We start from the raw sequence: 26,144 nt of genomic DNA, 5'->3' as shown, positions 1-26,144 counted from the left end.
CAGGGTGATCTTTAATACTGGTAGGGGCAGAATGATTCCAGAAACCATGATCTCTCACTTCCTCTGGCAAGTAAGAAAGGCACCAGTTCCTGCTTTTGGAGGGATGTTTGAGCTCAGGACTACAAATACGGACCATGGATTATCTACAGCCAACCAGGCTAGGGGACCATTGCGAGATGAGGGAAAACAGGTATTGAACCCCCATTTTGCAGATAAGGCACCTGAAGCAAGAGAAGTTACTTGCCCAAGCTCACCAATCAGACAAATGGCAGACCCAGGTCTTCTGACTCCCATTCATTCATTCAATCATATTTATTGAGCGCTTACTGTGTGCAGAGCACTGTACTAAGCGCTTGGGATGCCTGTGCTCTTTCCATTAGGCTATGCTGCTTCTAGCAACTTTTTCAATTACCCTCCAATAAGCATCCGTCTCTTGCTATGACAGTTGAAAGAAAAAAAGCTTTGATTTTAGTGAGAAGAAAGTCAACTCTTACAGGTTGAAAAATCGGTAAGAAAAAAGTCTTACCATTGCACTAGTAAGAAATATAAGGTGCCTCTGCAGTGGCTTAGGCAAACACCAGCTAACGCTGGGTACGGAAGGTGACAGGTCCTTACATTGGAGGCAGGGATTGTCTCTGTTGCTGAACTGTACTTCCCAAGTGCTTATTATAGTGCTCTGTACCTACTCAGCACAATAAATATGACAATGAACGAATGGAGGACAAACATCCTGGCTACTTCAAAAAGAGGAAGTCATCAATTCTGAAACTGAACAAATAAATAAGGTGGAAGTGAAAGAAATCACGTTTTAAGAAATGATTATTAAAATATATCAACCAATTGTATTTGATCACTGCACTAAACACGAGAGTACAAATGATAGAGGCAGACTTCACTTACAGATAGAAGGAAGAAGCAGATATAAGGTTAGTGTTTAAACAGGTTATGTAAAGTTGGTAAGTCTGGAAGTGCTATGGTGATTGGGACTGTGCTGAGGGTGACGTTAGGGCAGAAGTGCTAGTGGGGCTAGGCTCCCTAGAGCTGTGATTTAAGAGCAGCTTTGGCAATAGGGGAAGGGGGTGAGCAAGAGAGCGGAGGTGGGAGACACAAGAGTGAGGCACAGTGAAGTAAGATGGCTAGTAGCACAGAGAAAAGGGAAGATGATGGTGGGGGTGATAGGAAAGATAATCTACTATTTCCCCTATCCATACTTTAATGGCTGTCACTTCTGTAAACTGTAAGCTCCTTGTACAGAGGAATCACATCTACCAACTTTATAGTATTGTATTTGGGCAGGGAATGTGTCTGTTTATATTGTACTTTCCCAGGTGGTTAGTACAGTGTCCTTTCAATGCCTGTTTTCTCTCCTACTTAGATTGTCAGTCAATTGTATTTACTGAGCGCTTACTGTGTGTACAACACTGTATTTAGCACTTGGGAAAGTACATTATAACAATAAGCAGACACAGTTCCTACCCCCAAGCTTATGGTCTGAGCCCTGTGTGGGACAGGGACTGTATCTGACCTAATTAACCTGTATCTATCCCAATGCTTAAAACGGTGCTTGACACATAGAAAACATGTAAATATCATAAAAAAGAATACCGTTGATTTGATTAGGTGATGAGATGAGAAGGACGATGAGTTCAGTTTTGGGCAAATTTGAGCTTGAGCTACTGGTCAGATATCCATGTGCAGGTGAGCCTGGAGGCAGAGAGGTCTGGACTAGCAAGGAAGATTTGGGAAGTCTTCCATGTAGAAGTGGCAGGTAGTCAGGGGTGTGAAAATCAACTGAAAATCCATTGAGAAGAGAAGAGGACCCAGGAGAGCAGTGAGAGGCAGAGGAAGAACCAGTGAAAGAGACCAAAGAGCAAAAATATAAAGGTAAGAGAGAACCAGTATTAGGATTTTTTTGCTCCATTTTACCATTTTTTTCAAATGTGTCAAACACCACAGCTCTGGAAGAATATGACAAATACCCCTGTTCTGGGTAAGCAAGCTTCCTGTATGCTGAGGTACGGGAAAAGGCAGTGAGTTGGGAGTCCTGAGAGCTGTACCCAGGAAAGCCTTGATCCCCTCCTTCATCTGTCTGGGCCTGGATTTCCCTGACTATAGACTATGTAATCCCCGCTCCTACCGGATGTACAAGACATCTTTGAACAGCATATAAGGGACAGTCCACATGATGAATACTTGCTATTCTGGGTTTGTAATTGGCCGGAAACAGCCACAGACTTGGCAATTCCAAATTAAACATCCCTCCTTGACTTTGTAAACAGAGAAGCTTTTAGATGTTGCTTCTAAATCCTTGGGCTTTCACCCTAATAATGCTAAACAGGGCTAGGTGCACCAACCCTGGACATTGTCTTGCCACAAACCTTGGATTTTGGTGACAGCCTCAAACACTGGTTAATCTCTCATAATCCTTAGTTATGTCATTGGTTAATAAATAATGCAGTGCTTCCTGGATACATTTCAGGTGCTTTATTCTCAGCAAAGTACTTAGGTTTTGACACTGAAGGTTTTGAGCAGGTCTGCAGCTTCTTTCTGAACCTAAAAATAGAGGAAATACAAGAAGTCCAAGAGTAAGGAACCTGCCCATCACTAGTACTAGAGAACGGATAATGGGGGTTGCTCATTGGTGCAACCTTAGAGGAACTGCCGAATCAACTGATCCTCCACTGTCTCTCTGACAGGGCTTAATAATAATCATAATAATAATAACAACTTTGGTATTTGTTAAGTGCTTACTGTATGCCAGGTACTGTACTAAGTGCTGGGGTGGATACAAGGAAATTGGGTTGGACACAGTCCCTGTCCCACGTGGGGCTCACAGTCTCAGTCCCCATGTTGCAGATGAGGTGACTCAGACCCAGAGAAGTGAAGTGACTTACCCAAGGTCACACACCAGACAAGTGACAGAGCTAAGAAACCCATGAGCTTCTGCCTCCCAGGCCGGGGCTCTATCCACTATGGCATGCTGCTTCCCTGATGGGGATTCCTCCTGTGTCTGTCCCCATGGCATTTCACCTCCCTGGATGTCTTGTCATTTAGAAAGACCACTTGGATTAGCCCCAGGAAAATTTGCCACATAAACCTGAAAGACTTCTATATGCTTTATATGAACCTTTTGGCCTATCCTGAAATAGCAGGGGTAGCCCTGGGCCTTTTACCTGTTTGTCCTCTTCTGTATGCACTGGGTAGTCCTTGGCTTTCAGTAACCAGAAGGCAGCAAGTTTCTTGTTATTTAACTTCAGATATGTCTTCCCCAGAAGAAGCAAGTTTTTGCTATAAAAATTTGGATCCGCTGTGTACAAAAACATAAAGAACACATGGGTCTCAGCTATTTTGTTCTGTGGTTTGAAGTTGGACAAATCCTCCAGTGATAGTTTAGGGCCCAGACTACTGAAACTTTTCTTTAATTTCACATGGTTCATAGTGCAAACAAACCTTGCTGATAGAGTTTCTTATCTTTGGTCAGAAGACCAAAGATGGTCATGGATCCTCATGGAGAGCTGACTCAAAATTACCCTCCCAATACCACCCTAACCAGCTTTTTGTGGGCAAGGATTCCAACTCTTCTTCCCTTGGGTGTTCCTCCGGCAAGCAGAAAAGATGGGCTGTTGGGCAGTGAATGCTACACTCAAGTAATAACTTTTGGCCACGAATAGGATAAAGCTAAAAACTTCATTCATCTAGGCTGCATTTTAAGGATAACTAGCTGAGATATATGAAACTATCTAGGATTTGGGTTTCTTTTTTTTATCCCAGTGTCTTCCCACCTTCACCTTTCCTTCTCAATCTCCTCCCTTCCCAGGCTGGAGATAGCGGGAGAGGAATGAGAAGAGTTGCCCTCCCAACCTCTTACTGCAGTTTCCCAATTGGCACCAATGTTCCCTTGAAGGGTTCTGGATAGTAACAGAAGCTCGGGACAGCCCAGCCAGCCCCTATGGCACCTGAGAAATATTGGCAAAATTGAGTGATAATGAAAAATGCCTCTGTTATTAAATTCCCTTCCATTTCACAAACCATCACCAGCATGATGGGGGAGTGTCATGTAACTGCTGGACAGTCCATATATTGACTGTTGATTTTGGTGACAAGCACAATTCTGTTTTAGGGAAAATAAAAGCTAACGTAGCCATGAAGGTGAACATGTCCCTTAATTTACAGCAATTAATTTAGTGCTCTAAATACATTTTATACAATCTGCCTCCCTTTCTTGGCCACCCAGTCTCATTGCTGTTCACTGAAGTCTTGCTAAAATAACAGGTTTCAGATTCTACTTACTAGACCAGATACTAGTAACTATCTAGTTACTGGCATTGGCTTTAGTTCTCCGGGCCTGGTGAGATTAACGGCACTATGCTGGAGAATTATCACTGGCAAGTCTGGATGAGGTCAGGAAAAAATCGGCAGGTAGGCATTCCCAGCACATTTGCATTAAATATCTCCTCTTAAACATGGTAAAAAGCTATAAATTCCTTTGACTACTGCCTGTGAATTTGACTTTATGATGCAAAACATCCAATATGCAATCTTTTTTCAACCAGAAAAAACATTTGAATGTTTTTATTTTTACATCTATTTGTCCTGAGATTACCTATGGGTCTTTTACAATTTCAATGCAAACTGCCTCATAACTCCTGGGTGTTTAGACCATGACTGACTGCTAAGACATAATTACCTTGTTCTGCCTTTTGGAAGTAATTCAGAGCCTGGAAAATCAAAAGAGAAGGAATATTCAATTAAAAACAACTGTCTAGATAAATTCAACTACAAAAGCTACATTACGGCAAAAGTAACAATGTCTGCAAATAATCATCTTTTCTTCTTGGAGTGGATTATTTACGATTGACGATTAATGTAGCATCCTTTATGTTTGCAGAGGGTTTTCCAGTCCCACAGTTCAGCCCCAGAAAGGACCTGGGGAATAGGGGAGAATAGATGTGCAGAAGACCGGCTCCCGGCCCAGGGGGTGAGTTCTGTTTCCTTCTCCCTCCTAATAATAATGGTATTTGCTAAGCGCTTACTATGTGCCAGGCACTGTACTAAGTGCTGGGGTGAATACAAGCAAACAGGATTGGACACAGTCCTTGTCCCATGTGAGGCACACAGTCTCAATCTCCATTTTATGGATGAGGTAACTGAGGCCCAGAGAAGTGAAGTAACTTGCCCAAGGCCAAGGACAAGTGGTAGAGCCGAGATAAAAACCCATGACCTTCTGACAGGCCTGTGCTTTAGCCACTATGCCATGCCTCGTTCTCCTATTCTAGGGATCCTAGCTGCCCATGACCATCCTGGGGCCTTCCAGAACAGACCTGAAGTGACCCATCTCCTGGACATCCTCTGGACCAGAAGCCAGTTCAAGCCCAGAGAAGCTGGCCCCTCCTGGAGCCCCACTCTGCCCTCTCTTCTACCTTGGAGCACGGTAAGGCTCGGGGTCTCTTCGGTCCCACAACGCTGATGGCCATTTTGACAGGACTAGTGCTGGGGGAGCTTACTGACCCAAAGGAAACAGCAGGGAGGATGGGCATGCCTGTAGGGTGTGGCCTGTTTCCGTGTTCCACTTTCTAAAGTGGCCTGAGCTGCTCAGAGAGTAGTTCCTCCTCTAGACTAAGCTCCAGACCAGGTAGACCAACTCTGTTGTACTGTCCTCTCCCAAGCACTCAGCACAGTCCTTTGCACACAATAAGTGCCCGATAAATACCATCAATTGACTGATTCAAGGCACACCAGCCAGGTCGTTAGCTCCTTCCTCCTCTCCAATTTTCTCTTTCTGGGAGGCAGAGGGAGTTCTTCACCAGAGGCATTGACTGAAAAAGGAAGTTCTTCCTGATTGCAAGTTTTTACTGTGGGCTTTGGCTAGAATGCTGTTGGGAAATTAGGTCCCTAATTTCCTCTCTTCAGACCACGGGAGCCTGTTTGGGTCTAGAAATGGGCTGTGCACATGCCCAAGGCATCAAACAGGAGATGAGTCCTACAATGAGCTGGCCTTATTTCAGGATTCTACAAGATGCAACCCTTATATTACAGAATAAGGTAACTATCCATCAATGCCCTGCCTAAAAAAAAAAAATCCCACCTTCCAGGGAACATAAAGCAGATTTTTAAGCCTGTGCCAAAGTTTGTATTTCAAGTCAACCATAAAGCTTATCAGGGAGCATGCAGATAAAGATTCCTAGAGGACAGAATCAAGATGGTTAGTCACCTACTTCCTCATAAGTAGAACTAGGAGGTGTTGCAAACAGCATTGCGGCAATTCTGCTTTGGTACCAAGGCATTTCTGCAAATGAATAACACCTAGGAAGGGAGAAGGCACTAGGTGAAGAGAAACAACATTTAAAGAAATGGCATTTAAAAATACAGCTGCCTTAGCAGTCAGTATCTTCCATCCCACCACCCCTACACCACACAGCCTTGCAGAATGCAGTACAAGGTTCAGAAGTCCCACTGTTGATCCTGTGGAAAGAACAAAGACCCGAGTGGCAAGAGCACGGGCTTCGGAGTCAGAGGAGGTGGATTCTAATCCTGTCTCCTCCACTTGTCTGCTGTGTGACCTTGGGCAAGTCTTTTAACTTCTCTGGGCCTCAGTTACCTCATACATAAAATAGGGATTAAGACTGTGAGCCCCTCATGGGACAACCTGATTACCTTGTATCTACCCAAGCGCTTAGAACAGTGCTTAGCACACAGTAAGTGCTTAACAAATACCATCATTAATATTATTGTTATTATTTTAGGTCCGGTGCTGCAGGTAGGGGAATGCCTGCTGGAGCCACGCCCCCTCAGTGATCAAAGTTTCTGGCCCAAGAAATGCCCAGGGTATTCCACAAGGTGGATAGGTCCAGTGGGACCCCCACAAAATAACTGGCTAACACAGGCATCAAAAACTGCCTACTGTGTTGTGGTGCAAAGGCCCAGCCTCAGTACTCTGCAGAAGTGACAATGTCTGAAAGTAATCATCTTTTCTTCTTGGAGTGGATTATTTACGATTGACAATTAATGTAGCATCCTTTATGTTTGCAGAGGGTTTTCCAGCCCCACAGGTCAGCTCCAGAAAGGACGTGGGGAATAGGGGAGAAGAGACATGCAGAGGACCGGCTCCCGGCCCAGGCAGTGAGTTCTGTTGTCCCCTTCTCCCTCATAATAATAATAATAATAATATAAAAGTATTTGTTAAGTGCTTACTATTTGCCAGGCACCATACTAAGCACAGGGGTGGATACAAGCAAATTGGGTTGGACACAGTCTCTGCCCTACATGGGGCTCACAATCTCAATCCCCATTTTACAGATGAGGTAACTGAGGCACAGAAAAGTGAAGTAACTAGTCCAAGGTCCCACAGCAAAGTGGCGGGGCTAGGATTAGAACCCATGACCTTCAGACGCCCAGGCCTGTGCTCTACCCATTATGCCTTGCTGCTTATTACACTCTGCGACCCCGGGGGAACATGACTGGTGGGGTTGAAAGAGTGTGAGGGGCACTGCCCAAACCACCAGTACAGCTTGCTTGACCTTGTGGGAAAAGGGTGGGCCTAGAAGCCAAAATACCTGGGTTCTAATCTTGGTTCTACCACTTGCCTTAAAGGCATTGGCTTTAAAGCACTCAATTGCCTTGCCACTCCCACATCTCCTCCCTACTCACCTACCACAATCAAGCCCACACACTTCGCTCCTCTGTTGGCGACCTACTTACTGACTGATTTGATTGATTGCCTGCTGTGTGACTTCAGGCAAGTCACTTAACTTCTGTGTGCCTCTGTTTCCTCAACTGTAAAACAGGGACTCAAAACCTGATCTCCCTCTTCCTCTGACTGTGATCCCCATGTGGGACAAGCACTGTGTCCAACCTGATCAACTTATATCTAGCTAGGGATCCTAGCTGCATGTGAACATCCTGGGGTCTTCCGGAATGAGTCAGCTCCCGGGAGAGACCTGAAGTGACCCAGATCACTTAGACAGATTCAGAACAGTGCTTGACTCATAGTGCCTAACAAATACCATAAATAAATAAATAATAATCCATTCCTCCATGCAGTTCTCAGTTCTGAAACAATGAGACTTATCACCCGGACTGCCATCATATGATTCTGGGACAGCCTGAAAAGAGGTTTTGACATTTTCTCCGGTGTGATCTGTAAAAACAAAATTTACAACCACCTATGTATAGGGTTTCACTATTCACCTGCCTGGAGGCAGGGAGCCGGCCAAGATGATCTCTGGAGGCCCTTTTCAGCTCTGTGATTCTATTCCTTCTCTGGGTGTGAAAATTTATAATTGCTCTTTCAGAGTATTCCTTACAATGACTCTACTGCTGCCCAGAACTTGGCTCTTTTACAGCAGCCCCAGGACTACTGTGCTTGGTTCTTTACCCAAATCTTGACTATACCACTTGTCTGTGGTGAGACCATGGTTAAGTCATTTCAATTCTCTGGCCTCAGTTCCTTCAGATGTAAAATGGAAGTTTAATACCTGATCTTCCTCCCCCTTTGACTGTTAGCACCAAGTGGGACAGGGACTGTGTCTGACCTGATTATCTTGTATCTACCATATGGCTTGGCATAAAGTGCTTAAATCCCACAGTTACTGTTTATTCATAAACAATAACAGCCACACCAGACCATGTCCAGGCACCAACCAGTGGTAGGAAGGAGGCAGAAAACACCAACATTAAAGTTTTCAAATCTTCAAAAGAAAAGGTACCAAACAAATCCAACACATAAATCAAACTGAAATCAGGGAAGGTATGCCAGTGAATGACTCTAGACTGTAAGCTCGTTGTGGGCAGAGAACTCTGTTCTGTAGTCTCCCAAGGGCTCAGTACAGTGCTCTGCACCCAGTAAGCGCACTGTGGCTTAGTGGATGGAGTATGGGCCTGGGAGTCAGGCGACATGGGTTCTAAATCCAATTCCACAACTTGTCTGTTGTGTGATCTTGGGCAAGTCACTCCAATTCTCTGGGCCTCAGTTGCCTCATTTGTAAAATGGGGACTAAACCCTACTCCCTCTTACTTAGACTGTGTCCAACACAATTTACTTGCATCCACGCCAGCGCTGAGCACAGTGCTTGGCACATAGTAAGCGCTTAGAAATTACAATTATTATTGATGACGATGATGATGGTATCATTGATGGTATTTACAAAGCCCTTCATTGGTTCACAGTCAAAGGGGGAGGAAGATCAGGTATTAAACTTCCATTTTACATCTGAAGGAACTGAGGCCAGAGAATTGAAATGACTTAACCATGGTCTCACCACAGACAAGTGGTATAGTCAAGATTTGGGTAAAGAACCAAGCACAGAAACATTGGTTCACAGAAACAATGAATACCAGTAATTGTCCACCCCTGGGCTATATTCCTTGTCCTTTCATACTGAAAGAAGACACCATTAACAGTGAAATTCACCTATGACTACATGTGTGGTTGAAAAGGCCAATGTGAGACCCACAGTTCTGGCCACATTGTGGACACACAAAGGCTGGCTTTGTTTAATGTTTCCAATGCCAAGCGCTGGGTTTTTTTCTCCTTCTTTTCTCTCTTTTATGAAGGTTTTGCTCAAAAAGAGCCACTCCCTTCTTAACTGTCTTTTTTCAGCTGAGCTGCTGTGATTTTACTGCAGAATTGCTTACAAATGTCTTCATTTTCCAGAATCTTGAACGTTTTGGTGGTGGCTCTACGCGACAGTGTGAGCTTTGAAGGCACGAACAAGACAGTCTAGCCAATATTTTGCTCTAGGCAGGGCTGCCATGACCTGAACATCTGTGAGGTCCCTTGGCTGCATTATGATGTAATAAATAAGATGCCACTGATTAGCTTTTGAAAGCATCAGGGCGTTTTTCTTCTGTTTGGCAGGCAAAAGATGGTGTTTAATTGTGAAGTGGTGTATGGCGCACTCGCTCAACCAAAGTAAGCCAATGCTGTTGTTTTTCAAGCACATGCAGCCTGATGACTTTCTTCTGTCGGTGGGAGTCACTTTCAACTACGGTACTGAAATTGCCCATTACATTTATCTGACATTGATACGCTAATAACAATAATTGTGGTAATTGTATTAAGTGCTGGGGTAGCTACAAGATAATTGGGTTCGACACAATCCCTGTCCTGCGTGAAGTTCATAGTCTCATCGATGGCATTTATTAAGTGTTTACTGTGTTCAGAGCACTGTACTAAGTGCTTGAGAGAGTATAATAATAATGATGATGATAATGGTATTTGTTAAGTGCTTACTCTGTGCCAAGCACTGTTCTAAGCGCTGGGGTAGATACAAGCTCATCAGTTTAGAAGCAGTCCCTGTCCCACTTGTGGCTTGCAGTCTTAATGCCCATTTTACAAATGAGGTAATTGAGGCACAGAGAAGTGAAGTGACTTGGGCAAGTCACTTAGCAGAGAAGTGAAAAAGCTGGAATTAGAACCCATGTCCTCTGACTTCCAGACCCGTGTTCCTTCCACTAGTCCATGCTGCTTCTCTTCATTATACTACCCACAATGAGCTTAAAATTTAAGGGGGAGGGAGAACAGGTATTTAATCCCCATTTTACAGATGAGTCACAGAATTTATGCTTCCTGTGGACAGGGATTATATCTTCCAACTCTACTGTACTCTCCCAACCACTTTGTACAATACTCTGCATACAGTAAGCACTCAATAAATACTGTTGATTGACGTTAAATGATTTGTCTAAAGTCAGACAGCACGCAAATGGTGGAGCCAGGATTATATCTCAGGTCCCCTGGCTCTCAGGCCTATACCCTTTCCACTAGATCACCCGTTGTTGGGTAGGGACCGTCTCTATATGTTGCCTATTTGTACTTTCCAAGCGCTTAGTAAAGTGCCCTGCACACAGTAAGTGCTCAATAAATACGACTGAATGAATGAATGAATGAACGAATCACGCTGCTTCCCTTATTGACACCCATGCCCATCATCCCCATCAGCTCTTCCGTACATTTAACTCCCTTCTCAGGCCCCGTTCCTCCCCCTCCTCCTTCCCTCACCCCCAACGATCTGGCCTCCTACTTCATTAGTAAAATTAACTCCATCAGGTCTGAGCTCCCCAAAGTCACTCCTCCCCCTTCTCCAACCCCCCTCCTCTCAACCCTCTCTGCTACTCTCCCATCCTTCCCAGCAGTATCCTCAGATGAGATCTCCTCTCTCAAGTGCTACTCCAGCCACCTGTGCTTCTGACCCCATTCCCTCTCACCTTATGAAATCTCTCACCCTGTCCCTCCTCCCCTCCTTAACTTCCATCTTCAACCGCTCACTGTCCACTGGTTCCTTCACCTCTGCCTTCAAACATGTCCATGTCTCCCCCATCCTAAAAAAAACCCTCTCTTGACCCCACCTCCCCTTCTAGTTATCGCCCTATCTCCTTCCTATCATTCCTTTCCAAACTCCTTGAACGAGTCGTCTACACCAGCTGCTTCGAATTCCTCAACACCAACTCTCTCCTCGACCCCCTCCAATCTGGCTTCCATCCCCTACGTTCCACAGAAACTGCCCTCTCAAAGGTCACCAATGACCTCCTGCTTGCCAAATCCAATGGCTCCTACTCTATCCTAATCCTCCTTGACCTCTCAACTGCCTTTGACACTGTCGACCACCCCCTTCTCCTCAACACGCTAGCCAACCTTGGCTTCACAGACTCTGTCCTCTTCTGGTTCTCCTCTTATCTCTCCGGTCATTCATTCTCAGTCTCTTTTGCGGGCTCCTCCTCCCCCTCCCATCCCCTTACTGTAGGGGTTCCTCAAGGGTCAGTTCTTGGTCCCCTTCTGTTCTCTATTTACACTCACTCCCTTGGTGAACTCAATCGCTCCCACGGCTTCAACTATCATCTCTATGCTGATGACACCCAAATCTACATCTCTGCCCCTGCTCTCTCTCCCTCCCTTCAGGCTCGTGCCTCCTCCTGCCTTCAAGACATCTCCATCTGGATGTCTGCCTGCCATCTAAAACTCAATATGTCCAAGACTGAACTCCTTATCTTCCCTCCCAAACCCTGCCCTCTCCCTCACTTTCCCATCACTGTAGACGGCACTACCATCCTTCCCGTCTCACAAGCCCGCAACCTTGGTGTCATCCTCGACTCTGCTCTCTCATTCACCCCTCACATCCAATCCGTCACCAAAACCAGCCGGTCTCACCTCCGCAACATTGCCAAGATCCGCCCTTTCCTCTCCATCCAAACCACTACCCTGCTGGTTCAATCTCTCATCCTATCCTGCCTGGATTACTGCATCAGCCTCCTCTCTGATCTCCCATTCTCCTGTCTCTCGCCACTTCAGTCTATACTTCACGCCGCTGCCCGGGTCATCTTTGTGCAGAAATGCTCTGGGCATGCTACTCCCCTCCTCAAAAATGTCAAGTGGCTACCAGTCAACCTACGCATCAGGCAAAAACTCCTCACTCGCAGCTTCAAGGCTCTCCTTCACCTCGCCCCCTCCTACCTCACCTCCCTTCTTTCCTTCTACAGCCCAGCCCGCACCCTCCACTCCTCTGCTGCTAACCTCCTCACTGTGCCTCGCTCTCGCCTGTCCTGCCGTCGACCCCTGGCCCACGTGCCCCCCCGACGCCTGGAACACCCTCCCTCCGCACATTCGCCAAGCTAGCTCTCTTCCTCCCTTCAAAGCCCTACTGAGAGCTCACCTCCTCCAGGAGGCCTTCCCAGACTCAGCCCCCTCCTTCCTCTCCCTCTCTCCTCTGCCCTACCTCCTTCCCCTCCCCACAGCACCTGTATTGGTGCTATATTGGTACAGATTTATTACTCTATTTATTTTACTTGTACGTATTTACTATTCGATTTACTTTGTTAATGTGTTTTGTTTTGTGTCTCCCCCTTCTAGACTGTGAGCCCATTGTTGGGTAGGGACCATCTCTATATGTTGCCAACTTGTACTTCCCAAGCGCTTAGTACAGTACTCTGCACACAGTAAGCGCTCAATAAATACGACTGAATGAATGAATGAATGAATGAATATTCCTTATACACCTTCAGTGACTGTCTAAATCTTTGTAGAAGTGTATCCCTGGTCGAGTTCATGATTAGAACCCACAATTCCTATGTTCTGAGTTGGCCCAAGGTACCTAAAAATACTTGTTCAGTGCAGCCTGACTACTTCCATGTTTACCATCTAATATTTGGAGTCAAACACCTGTACAGATTTTCTTTTGCAAGGTGACAATTTAAAAATTGCATATATTTGAAGGCTGGGTATTTGTTCCCTAAATAACTGAGCAACAATAACTTTAGGTGATTTTTACATTGCAACTGTACTTCTAAGGAATAGACTCAATGCTAATTAGCATAGCAGATTTACTTAACCTCACTTTAAATAGTTTTACTCATTTTTACATTTTCAACAACTCATTTTAAAGACACGAAAAACAGAAGTCCAAGTATATACACCCTTTTGATCTAATGATTTTCTTACCAAACACCCATCAGGTGAATTGAAGTAGCATCTTTAGGATTCAGCTCAATGGCTTTCTGGCAAGAAAAGATGATAAAATTAATTGCCTGCCTTCCAAAATATCCATTATTATGGATTCGCAATTGTGTCCCACAGTGTGCTCTAGCATCTTCAAACTGTCAATCCCCATTTAACAAGATGGACTTTTCATTGCAATAGCAGTTTTATCTCCTACCTCATCCAGTGCTCACAGAGTCACAGTTAAACACTCCGGTGGAGGAGTTCTTGGACTATGGCCCTTGTCAGAGCAACTGAGCACATCAAAAGTATGGCCAGAATAAAGCACCATGCCTTATGAAGGGGGCGCTGCATTTAGAGATATTTGTGACATTGGGTCATCCTGCTAATCAGCTGTATTTACTGAATGCTTTCTGTCTGGTTTTGATTTTTTTATGGTATGTTAAGTGCTTTCTGTGTGTCAGGCACTGTACTAAGCACTTGGGAGAATACAGTTTAACAGAGTTGTAAGACATAGTCCCTGCTCCTAATGAGCTTACAGCCCAATGTATTTCATTTTGTTTGACATTTTGCTTAAGGAGACCCTCACAATCAGATCCCAAAAGGCAAAATCCTTTTGGGTGATAATTTTGGGAATTCAGTAGATGTTGTTATAGCAAATCGAAATCAATAGTCACTGCGTACCTACTGGGTGCAAAGGACTATAATATACACTTGCGAGAATAACACAAAAATAGAAGGTACAAAATCAGCTCTCAGAGAGGTGACAATCTAATGGATTAGATTGTAATCAGCATCATCAGATATATAGTGCTTCAGGTCTCCAACCAATATATAACAGGTGGGCAAAATACCATCAGAGAAAAGGAAAATCAGAGTACTAATTATTGAAAATAATAAAACTGCACAGCCAGGTACCGTGTTTCAGGACTGTACATGACGCTCAGAATATACCTTGGAGTTGTGACAATTTACTGAAGTAAAGAACAAATCCGTTCATTAATAAACATTAAATTTCAACACTACCTCAAAGTGTTCCTTGATAACATAGGCATTTGCAATTTTAGCCTTGATGCCTTCATAGTCCCCAACGTCACTGATGCAAATGGCATACCACTAAAATTGGAAAAGAAAAGAGTTAATCCTTATGTAGGGTTTTGGCTACACCACACCACCTTCCCCTACACTCAGATTCTATTTTCTTATAGCATTCACGCACATGAGTTACTCACAAAGAATTGTTAATCACTTACTACCAATTACAATGAGGGTAGCAGTCTCTGCCAATGACTTGGGTAAGCTCCTCTGGGCATCATCTAAAACTAGGCTGCCTATCCAGATTAGACAGACAGGGTCACTCAAGAATCAATCAATCTGTGTGCACAGCACTGTCATAAATGCCTAGGAGACTGCAATATAACGAGTTGGTAAGACACATTCCCACAAGAGGCTCATCTTCCTAAAGAGCCACTTGTGGCATCCCTACTCCTCAAAACCTACAGTGGCTTATTTCACTCAATGTCAACAGAAACTCCTCCCAGTTGGCTTCAAGGTTCTCCCCCAAATCTGCTTGCTTCACCCATAACTCCCAACCCCGCTTTCTTCGTTCCTCCCAAGTTCACCTCTTAACTGCAGTTCGCTCTCAACTCTTCCATCTCTGCCCCCTCTCATACTGCTCATCTGTCTTAGAACTCCTTCCCTCCCCAAATTTATCAGACCACAGGCCTCCCCACACCCTCCTGAAAACCCACTTTCTCCAACATGCCTTCTCCGATTAATGCCTGATTAATGCCGATTAATGTCCCTTGCTGTATAAACCCACCAGCTGTCCCTAGGATTTTTAATTTATATATATAAATTAATTATAATAATTATAAATTAAATTAAAAAATTAAAATTATAAATTATAAAATTTATATATATAGTAAAATATATATTTGCCAACTTGTACTTCCCAAGCACTTAGTACAGTGCTCTGCATACAGTAAGTGCTCAATAAATACAATTGAATGAATGAATGAATATATATGTATATATATATAAGATTATATATATATATATAGTTGTCCTCAGTACTTATGAATCATTTATTCAATTAAATATTCATTTATTCTGATTTCTCTCTTTGTAAATACTTTTCTATGTCTCCACCAAAATCAATGGCCTTTATTGAGTGTTTACTGTGTGTGGAACACTGTAATAAGTGCCTGGGAGAGTACAACACATTAGGTAGACATTATCAATCACTGCCCACAAGAAGTTTACAGCCAAAAGCGGGAGACAGGCATTAAAATAAATGACAGATGGATAGGTACATAAGAGCACACGCCTGGTAATCAAAAGGTCATGGGTTCTTAGCTCCATCACTTGTCTGCTGTGTGACCTTGGGCAAGTCACTTTACTTCTCTGTGCCTCCATTCCCTCATCTGTAAAATGGGGATTGAGATAATAATAATAGTGGCATTTGTTAAGCGCTTACTATGTGCAAAGTTATGAGCCCCATGTGGAACAGGGACCATGTGCAACCCAATTTGCTTGTATCCACCACAGTGGAAAGAAGCCTGGCCCACAGTAAGCACTTTAACAAATACCATAATTACTGTTATTATTATAAGTTCTGTGGGGGTGGGAGAAAGGAGAATATCCAAGTGCCTAATGGTTTCAGACCCAAATGTAAAGGTGATGCAGAAGGGAGGGCAAATAGGAGGGCTAGGCAGGGAAGGCCTTTGGAAGATATTTTAATAAGCCTAGATTACAAATTCTGGGACTAAAAGGACATGTCATTTCTTATGTTTGTACTTTTTTAGCATCTAGTGGGCTCCCAATAAATACCGCTATTGCTAGTAAGAGTAGTAGTAGTATTTATTAAGCGCTTACTGCACGCAGAGCATTGTACTAAGTGCTGGGAAAGAATACCCTCAGCCCCCCAACATTTATGAACACAGCCATAATTATCTTAATGTTTGACCCCCTGTTCTAGCCTGTAAGCTCCTGGTGGGCAGGGAAAGTGTCTACCAACTCTGTTGTATTGTACTCTTCCAAGCACTTCAGTACAGTTCTTCACAGGATTCGAGAGTCACCCCAACTAGCTCCTACCTGCCTCAGCTACTGTGGGGATGAATAAGATTGTGGGGGTGCTTTGAGCTCCTGCGAATTCCAAATGTAGTCACTGCATGTAGACAAATCAAACATTCCTTGAATCTAATACAGAAAAAGAGAGCTTTCTTTCAATCAGTCCGTGGTATTTATTGAGGACTAAGCACGCAGAACACTGTAGTAAGTGCTTGAGAAATTACAATATAATGGAGTTGAAAGACACGTTTCCTGCCCACAGTCCAGAGCTCACAGTCTAAAGGTTTACAGTGTCATTACAACTAAATAACATGCAAGAGTTGAATTAAGAGGTTTCCAAAAAAGTCTGCCATCAATTGTCACCCTTACTCTCTGGTCCCCGAAACAACAGATAGACAGTCTTTTGGCTGAGGAGCCCTCCGCTGAACAAGGTGTGACTAAACCACTCTGTGTACCTCCCCCACTAGACAGTGAGTTCACTGTGGGCAGGAAACGTGTCTACCAACTCTGTTATACTGTATTCCCCCAAGCGCTTAGAACAGCGATCTATGCACAGTAAGTGCTTACTAAATACCACTGATTGAGTACCTCACCTTGTGAGCTGCAAAACTGGACGGATTTTTCTCCAGTGCTTTCTTTGCATATTCCAGAGCCTTGTACACCAGCTGTTTCTTCTCTTCTGCTGAAGTGCTGCTGAGCTGAGACAGATCCCGGGAGGCACGTGCGAGTCGCCACAGTAATTCTGCATCTTCACTGGTTGGAAATACAGTATGAAATATTAATGCTTTCGAGTGCTAGATGTTTTAAAGTCAAGCAGTGGCAAGACACTCAAAAAGGCAAAAGACTTTCAATTCCTACCTTTGTTTGTACTTGGCTAGCAAGTGATAAAGCTTTTCCGTTTCCCCACTCTCATACAGGTAGTCTGCTTGATCTAAGAGTTCCTCAACTTGGAAAAAATGTAAAGGAGAAAAGAAAAGACATCATAAACTAAGACAGCTAAATCAGAGATATCAATGATATTTTACACCTAAAATGAACACATACCCAATGCTCCCTTGCCACAAATTTAATAAAAACCAGCTAATGAAGATCCCTATAAAGAGAAAATATCAATCAATGGTATTTATTGAGTGTTTATTGAGTGCAAAGCACTGTACTAAACACTAGGGAATTCAATTCCCTCCCGCTCCGCCACACAGGCTGTGGGGTTCCCCCTCCACCCCAGGTTTGAGGCAGTTTTCCTCCCCCCCCACCCCATCCAGACTCCCTCACTGACAAAATCCTATCACTATAAAGTATGTCTTCAGGATTGTTTCCATTTTGGAATGGTGGTAAGACATTGAAGGCTTGCCAAAAGTTAAAAATGAGTCAGTGGCAGGACCAGGAGGAATAGTAGTAGTAATAATAGTTATTAAGTGCTTACTGTGTGCACAGCACTATATTAAAGACTGGGAAAGGGTGCTTTAAAGCACTCAATCAGCTCTCCCTTCTTACCTTAACCCGCTGATCTCTTATTGCAACCCAGTTTGCACACTTCGCTCCTCTAACGCCAATATACACACTAAATTTCAATCTTGCCTATCTTCCTATTGACCCCTTGCCCACATCCTCCAAGCCTGGAACTCCTTCCATTCTCCCCAACTCCCAAGTCCTACTAAAATCACATCTCTAAGAGGTCTTCTCCAACTAAGCCTTCCTTTCCCCTAGTCCCTCTTCTTTCGCATCTCCTACAAGTTTCGATCTGTATCCTTTAAGCACTAGATATTCACTCCGCCCTCCGCCCCACAGCATTCACTTGTTCATTCATTTATTATGTACCTATCCATAATTTATTTTAATGTCTGTTTTCCTGTAGACTGTAAGCTTCTTAAAGGCAGGGATTCTGTCTACCAACTCTTGTTGTATTTTACTCTCCCAAACTCTTAATACAGTGTGCTGTACCCAGAAAGCACTCAAATACCATTGATTTACTGACTGATTATACAAGTGGGAATTAGACACAGACCCTGTCCCCCAAAGGGCTCACAATCTATCAGTAAGGATTGCTGGGTGTGGATTGGAAACAAACACAGGAGGAGCAATGAGACACCAGACTCCCGTTTAGTGCTCTTGCCATTATAAATAGCATTTACCAAGTGCCTATTCATAGCTCTATACTAGGTTCAGACCATTCTCTCAAGGAACTTGTAACCCAATAAGAGGTTACGGCATTTATTCTAAAAACACAATGAGAAAGGAAAAATGCACATCTCTCAATTATCTGTGCTAATGGATAAGCAAGGCACAGATAAGTGAGGTAAATACAGACAAAACGCTTCAATAAACACTAATTCTAAGATTTACCTTTGATACTAGCATGAACCACAGCACAGTGAGATATCAGTTGAGAAGCCTCATAGCCCAAATAAGAGAATGCAGAAAATATCAGGCCTCTTCTGAAGGCTGAAATTTTTCCAAGGATCTGAGAAAGGAAATAAGACAAAGTTAGCGAACTGCTGCAAATATTACGGAAAGCCCTCTCATATGCTCATCTCAGATATGTTCTCTTCCTCCACAGAATAGGGGAGAAGTCCTGGGCCTTAAAATAAATGAACTGCATAGCTGATGTCATACAAATTTCATGCAAATCCCAAAGTAGCATTTTTTTTATTCCCAGAGGTAACCAATCAATGGTATTTACTGTGTGCAGTGCACTGCACTAAGTGCTTCGGACACTACAACACAACCAAGTTGGCAGCACATTCCCTGCCCACATCAAGCTTACAGACTAAAGGGGGAGAGGCATATTAATAAAAATTACGACTACATACATAAGTGTTGTGGAGCGGAAGCAGAAGTGAATAATGGGTTCAAATCCAAGTGCAAGGATGACACACAAGGGAGTGGGAGAAGAGGAAATGAGAACTTAGTAGGGGAAGGCCTCTTGGAGCTCACCTCCTCCAGAAGGCCTTCCCAGGCTGAGCACCCCTTTATCATCATCATCATCACCCCTTTACCTCTGCTCCTCCTCCCCTCCCCATCAACCCTATTCTCTCCCTCTGCTCTACCCACTTCCCCGCCCACAGTACTTGTGTATCTATTTACATATTTATTATTCTATTTATTTTATTAATGATGTGTGTGTATATATATATATATCTACAATTCTATTTATTTATTTTGATGCCTGTCTACTTATTCTGTTTTACTGTCTCCCCCAGTCTAGACTGTAAGCCTGTTGTTGGGTTGAGATTGGTTCTATCTGTTGCCAAATTGTACTTTCCGAGTGCTTAGTACAGCACACAGTAAGTGCTCAATAAATATGATTGAATGAATGAATGAAAGGAGAGATGCTTTTAATAATATTTTCAAGGCAGGGAGAGTGATCTTCTGTCAGATACAAAGGAGGAATGTGAATGTGTGAGTGCATGTCAGCATTCATTCAATCATATTTATTGAGCGCTTACTGTGTGCAGAGCACTATACTAAGCGCTTGGGAAGTACAAGTTGGCAACATATAGAGACGGTCCCTACTCAACAGTGGGCTCACAGTCTAGAAGAGCACATCGCAGGGAATGCGAAACAGATGGAGGGAGTGGAGAAGAGGCAAGGAGAGCCAGGAAATCCAGGTCTGCACTGCACTCCTCTAAATGAGGGAGTGGAGGCGATGATGGTGTGATGGTGGCAAACATACCACCTGGGATTTCCACAGTCACTCGTACTTAGAGACATCCAGATATCTGTTCCGACATGGTGGATTTTAGCTTCTATCAGTGGATAGTTGGCAACACTGCTGGGGAATCTGAACTTCAGCATTTTTTATGCTATTTGCTAAGCACTCACTTTTTGCCAGGCACCATTCTAAGCCCTGGGGTAGATACAAAGTAATCAGGTTGGATACAGTCCATGTCCCACATGGGGCTTAATCTTAATCCCCATTTTACCAATAAGGGAACTGAGGGCCCAAAGAAGTGACATGCCCAAGGTCACAGAGCAGAAAGATGGAGAAGCTGGGTTTAGAACTCAGGTCATTCTGGCACCCAGGTCTGTTCTCTATCCACGTGGCCATGCTGCTTCTCTAGTTAGCTTTGTACTAAACCCGACTAGTTTGGGGTCTGTATGTCAAGTTGGACTTTTAAGTAAGCCCCCCCCAAACCTAGCCACAGTTTGCATGAATAGATGTCAAAAACACCATATTACTAGCTGGAGAATAGTTATTCTTTAAGGGCAGAAATCAAACATTTCTGGAGTAATTTTTCATACAGTATGGCCTACACAGACCATTTGCTGGGAAGTTCCTTAAAGACCGTGGCATTGCAGCATGCTCTGCACACCCCAGGTATGCCATGCAGATGGTGGGACTGATGGCTCAACATCATCCTCATGAAAACTTGCTTATGGTTCCTTGAGCACTTCCTCCAGAGACATTTATAGGTCAAACTCAATATCAAATGGCAGGACAAAATCATAAAACAATTAAGTTCTGGAAGATAGTTTCCTAGCATCTAATACAGTGTAACACATCTATGCTGGATGGGACACAGGGAGAAGCAGTGTGGCCTAGAGGATATAGCACGGGCCTGGGAGTCAGAAGGATCTGTGTTCTAATCCTGGCTTCACCACTTGTCTGCTGGATCACCTTGGGCCAGTTACTTCACTTCTCTGTGCCTCAGTTACTTCATCTGGAAAATGGGAACAAAGACTGTGAGCCCCATTTGTCCAACCTGATTAGCTTGTACCTACCCCAGTGCTGAATACAGTACCTGGCACTTAGTAAGCACTTAAACACCAGAAAACAAACAAAAAAGCAACATGGCCTACCAGAAGAGCAAGGCTTGGGAATCAGAGGACCTGAGTCTTAATCCAGGCTCTGCCTCAATCCAGCTGTATGACCTTGAACAAGCCACTTAGCTTCTCTGTAACTAGTTTCCTTAACTGTAAAATGGGGATTAAATACCTATTATCACTCCTACTTAGACTAAGAACCCTCTGTGGGGCAGGGACTGTATCCAACCTCACTGTCTTGTATCTACCCCAACGCTTAGAACAGTACTTGCCATATAGTAAGTGCTTAAGTACCGTAGTTATTCCCATTTATTACATGAAGAGAACAAGTGAAACAACTGCCCTAAGGACAGCTAAACTGGGGAAACTGAGCCCGTTGTTGGGTAGGGACTGTCTCTAAATGTTGCCGACTTGTACTTCCCAAGCATTTAGAATAGTGCTCTGTACATAGTAAGAGCTCAATACGATTGAATGAATGAAGGCAGGTAGAAAGAGGAAACATTTTAAAGACCCATATAACAAAGCATTAGACAATGCTCCATTCCAGTTGAAAACTGTCACATTGCCAAGGATACACCAACACGGAATACAACTATGAATAAATGAGTAGCTCATTTCACGCAAAAACTTTGAGCAAGAGACAAGCAGGCACAAGAGAAAACAGCACAAGCCTCTGCAAACCTGAAATAGGACAAGACAATGAGATACTGTCTTTTTGTGGGCACAATGTGGTCTAGACTGTGGATCCCATAATGACCTTTTCTGTCACATGTGCATCTGCAAATGAATTTCACCAACCATGGTATTTATTCAGTCCTGGAATGTGTCTTATACTGAGTTGTACTCTCCCAAGCGCTTAGTACAGTGACCTGCACACAGTAAGCATTTGATAATTACAAGCTATTGATTGCAGAGCACTGTACTCAGCAGTTGGGACATTACATACAATAGAGTAGGAAGGTAGACCTTTACCTGCCCACAAGGAGCTTACACCATCAGTGGCGAAGTGTAAAACATACATGTAAACTGACGAAAAGAATTAATAATTACTCATTCTTCCCGGCTAACTTTCCAAGATCAGTCTCAAAGCTTCGGAAAACCCGACCGCCCAAATACACTCCAAAGCTTGCCACTGGAACAGGTAACTTTGAAATGAAGGAGTGGAGATTTAATGGCTGCAGGAAACCTATTTTTCCTCCCACGGTTTGAAACAAGTTCATTAGCAACATGGGCCGCTAACGGGTTGCCCAGTTTGGATTCAAATCAGTCCATTACTACAAATCAGTCCAGAGCGCTAATCTGGAGTTTACAATCCAGCTGTTCCCAGGGGGGATGCAGTAGCCGGGGCTAGTTCACACAGTGCTAAGCCTGCTGCTGACTCTACTGCTGACCCTAGTGCTGCTAAGTCCAGCCCAGGACATAACGGGGGCGGAGGGACAGGGCTGGTCGGGGGAGGGGGACCGGACGTTGTTGGGTAGGGATTGTCTCCATCTGTTGCCGAGTTGTACTTTCCAAGCGCTTAGTACAGTGCTCTGCACACAGTACGCGCTCAATAAATACGATTGAATGAACGAATGAAGCAGCATGGCTCAGTGGAAAGAGCCTGGGCTTGGGAGTAAGAGGCCATGGGCTCAAATCCTGGCTCTGCCGCTTGTCAACTGTGTGACTTTGGGCAAGTCACAACTTCTCCATGCCTCAGTTACCTCATCTGTAAAATGGAGATTAAGACTGTGAGCCCCACGTGGGACAACCTGAACACTTCGTATCCTCCCCAGCACTTAGAACAGTGCTTTGCGCATAGTAAGCACTGAACAAATGCCATTATTATTAATGACCAGGGTGGGCAGGGGGTTTTCCTCTGCTCCTCCTCCCCTCCCCATCGCCCCAACTCCCTCCCTCTGCTCTACCCCCCTCCCCGCCCCATAGCACTTGTGTACGTAGGTACATATTTATTATTCTATTTATTTTATTAATGACATCATGTCTATAATTCAATTTATTTATATTGATGCCTGTTTTGATGTGTCTCCCCACTTCTAGACTTTGAGCCCGTTGTTGGATAGGAACCGTCTCTATCTGTTGCTGAATTGTACTTTCCAAGTGCTTAGTACAGTGCTCTGCACACAGTTAAGTGCTCAATAAATGCGACTGAATGAATGAATGATGGGAGGAGGCGGACCAGGGTGGTCATGGCTGGGTGGGGGGAGAAGAGAGCCAGGGTGGGCAAGGAGGAGGAGGGGAGTGAGCAGGGGGGAGGGAGATAATAATAATAATGATGGTATTTGTTAAGCGCTTACTATGTGCCAAGCACTGTTCTAAGCGCTGGGGGTGATACAAGGTGATCAAGTTGCCCCACGGGGGAGCTCACAGTCTTAATCCCCATTTTACAGACGAGGGAACTGGGGCCCAGAGAAATGAAGTGACTTGCCCAAGGTCACACAGCAGATAAGTGGCAGATTGGGATTAGAACCCACGACCTCTGACTCCCAAACCCGGGCTCTTGCCACTGAGCCACGCTGGGTTCTAATCCCCCTCTGCCGCTTTGCTTCTCCGAGAAAACGGGAAGGAGGAGGCGGTGGCGTTTACAGTTTGAGAATCAACTTGGTTTGGTGGAAAGACCCCAGGTTTGGGAGTCAGAATCCAGGCTCCACCCCTTGCCTGCCCTTTGACCTTGGGCAAACAGAGAAGCAGCGTGGCTCACTGGAAAGAGCCCGGGCTTTGGATTAAGAGGTCATGGGTTCGAATCCCAGCTCCGCCAATTGCCAGCTGTGGGACTTTGGGCAAGTCACTTAACTTCTCTGGGCCTCAGTTACCTCATCTGTAAAATGGGGATGAAGACGGTGAGCCCCACGTGGGACAACCTGATCACCTTGCAACCTCCCCAGCGCTTAGAACAGTGCTTTGCACATAGTAAGCACTTAATAAATGCTATTATTGTTATTATTCTCTGGGCCTCAGTTCCCTCATCTGTCAAATGGGGATTAAGGCTGTGATCCCCCCGTGGGATAACCTGATAACCTTGTATCTCCCTCAGCGCTTAATTCATTCAATCGTATTTATTCATTCAATCAATCGTATTTATTGACCGCTGTGTGCAGAGCACTGTACTAAGCGCTTGGGAAGCACAAGTTGGCAACATATAGAGACGGTCCCTACCCAACAGCGGGCTCACAGTCTAGAAATAATAATAATGGTATTTGTTAAGCGCCTACTATGTGCAAAGCACTGTTCTAAGCGCTGGGGAGGTTACAAGGTGATCAGGTTGTCCCACGGGGGGGCTCACAGTCTTAATCCCCATTTTACCGATGAGGTGACTGAGGCACAAAGAAGTTGTGAGGAGCAAAGGAATAATGGTCAGGGCAGCACTAAGTAGGGGAAACCAGGGAGGAGCAAGCGGGGGAGCAGTCAACAAGGTGGGGATTAGGGAGGGAGAAGAGGGAGGAACAACCGTAACTGGGGTACAAAGAAGTTGTGAGGAGCAAAGGAATAATGGTCAGGGCAGCACTAAGTAGGGGAAACCAGGGAGGAGCAAGAGGGGGAGCAGTCAACAAGGTGGAGATCAGGGAGGGAGAAGAGGGAGGGACAACCGTAACTGAGGCACAAAGAAGTTGTGAGGAGCAAGGGAATAATGGTCAGGGCAGCACTAAGTAGGGGAAACCACGGAGGAGCAAGAGGGGGAGCAGTCAACAAGGTGGAGATCAGGGAGGGAGAAGAAGGAGGGACAACCGTCAGGACAGCAGGAAGCAGGGGGAGCCAGGGAGGCAGTGAATTGCCCAAAGTCAATCAATCAATCGTATTTATTGAGCGCTTACTGTGAGCAGAGCACTGTACTAGGCGCTTGGGAAGTACAAGTTGGCAACATATAGAGACAGTCCCTACCCAACAGAGGGCTCACAATCTAAAAGCGTCACAGTCACACAGCTGACAGTTGGCGGGGCCGGGATTTGAACCCATGACCTCTGACTCCAAAGCCCGTGCTCTTTCCACTGAGCCCCGCTGCATAAAACAGTGCTTGGCACATAGTAAGCGCCTAACAAATGCGATCGTAATTATTCCAGGCCGCGAAGTCGAAGGTGAAGGGTGGAGGGGGAAGGGAGAGGGGCGGCCCGGCCCCTGGGTCAGCGGTTGTACCTGACGGCCGCTCCTCGCACCCCGCTGCCCAACGTGGACGCTGCCGCCAACCGTGGCCGGAAGGCGCGTCCGGCGGGTCGGGAAGAAGCTCGCCAACCGTGCCGCCATCACCCACCGCCCGCCCGCCCTCAGAGGAGGCCGAGGGGCCGGGCCTCCTCAGCGGGCGGTGCTTCCCTCCCCGGAAGCAGGCGGGCCGTACCCCGTTCCGGCTCTATTTACTACTCTATTCGGTTAATGTGGCGCATATAATAATAATAATAATAGCATTTATTGAGCGCTTACTATGTGCAAAGCACTGTTCTAATCAATCAATCAATCGTATTTATTGAGCTCTTACTGTGTGCAGAGCACTGTACTAAACGCTTGGGAAGTCCAAGTTGGCAACATATAGAGACAGTCCCTACCCAACAGTGGGCTCACAGTCTAGAAGGGGGAGATAGAGAACAAAACCAAACCAAAACCAATGCACCTACTACAATGATTTGCATAAACTAGTAACTAAACAGAGAATGATGATAATAATGATTCCCATCTAACACATCTAGTCTTCCTTTCCTGGAATTTGTTTTTTAATGAATATATGTGGATTGTCATTTTGGATGATTTATGTTCATCTCCTCCTCTAGACTGAACTTCTTGTGTGCAGAGCATGTACTAAGCACTTGGGAATTAATCAATCAATCAATCAATCGTATTTATTGAGCACTTACTGTGTGCAGAGCACTGTACTAAGTGCTTGGGAAGTACA

General features: G+C 44.7%; 1 protein-coding gene across 1 annotated transcript; it reads right to left on the bottom strand.

Annotated features, from left to right (window-relative positions):
- Positions 1 to 2,469: 2,469 nt before the first annotated feature.
- Positions 2,470 to 25,518, bottom strand: RMDN1 (regulator of microtubule dynamics 1). Its single transcript, XM_038745836.1, has 10 exons — positions 25,397 to 25,518; positions 18,845 to 18,962; positions 17,360 to 17,447; positions 17,095 to 17,254; positions 14,456 to 14,545; positions 13,433 to 13,488; positions 6,216 to 6,303; positions 4,688 to 4,718; positions 3,174 to 3,307; positions 2,470 to 2,553 (listed from the first exon to the last, which is right to left on the bottom strand). The coding sequence occupies exons 1-10, from the start codon at positions 25,502 to 25,504 to the stop codon at positions 2,503 to 2,505; spliced, it is 924 nt and encodes a 307-aa protein (XP_038601764.1). The 5' UTR covers positions 25,505 to 25,518; the 3' UTR covers positions 2,470 to 2,502.
- Between the last annotated feature and the right edge of the window lie 626 nt (positions 25,519 to 26,144).

Source organism: Tachyglossus aculeatus, chromosome 4 (genome assembly GCF_015852505.1).
Source record: "Tachyglossus aculeatus isolate mTacAcu1 chromosome 4, mTacAcu1.pri, whole genome shotgun sequence".
NCBI classification, from domain to species: Eukaryota; Metazoa; Chordata; class Mammalia; order Monotremata; family Tachyglossidae; genus Tachyglossus; species Tachyglossus aculeatus.
Note: the sequence above shows the minus strand (reverse complement) of the source record. Positions and strands in the feature narration are given on the sequence as shown.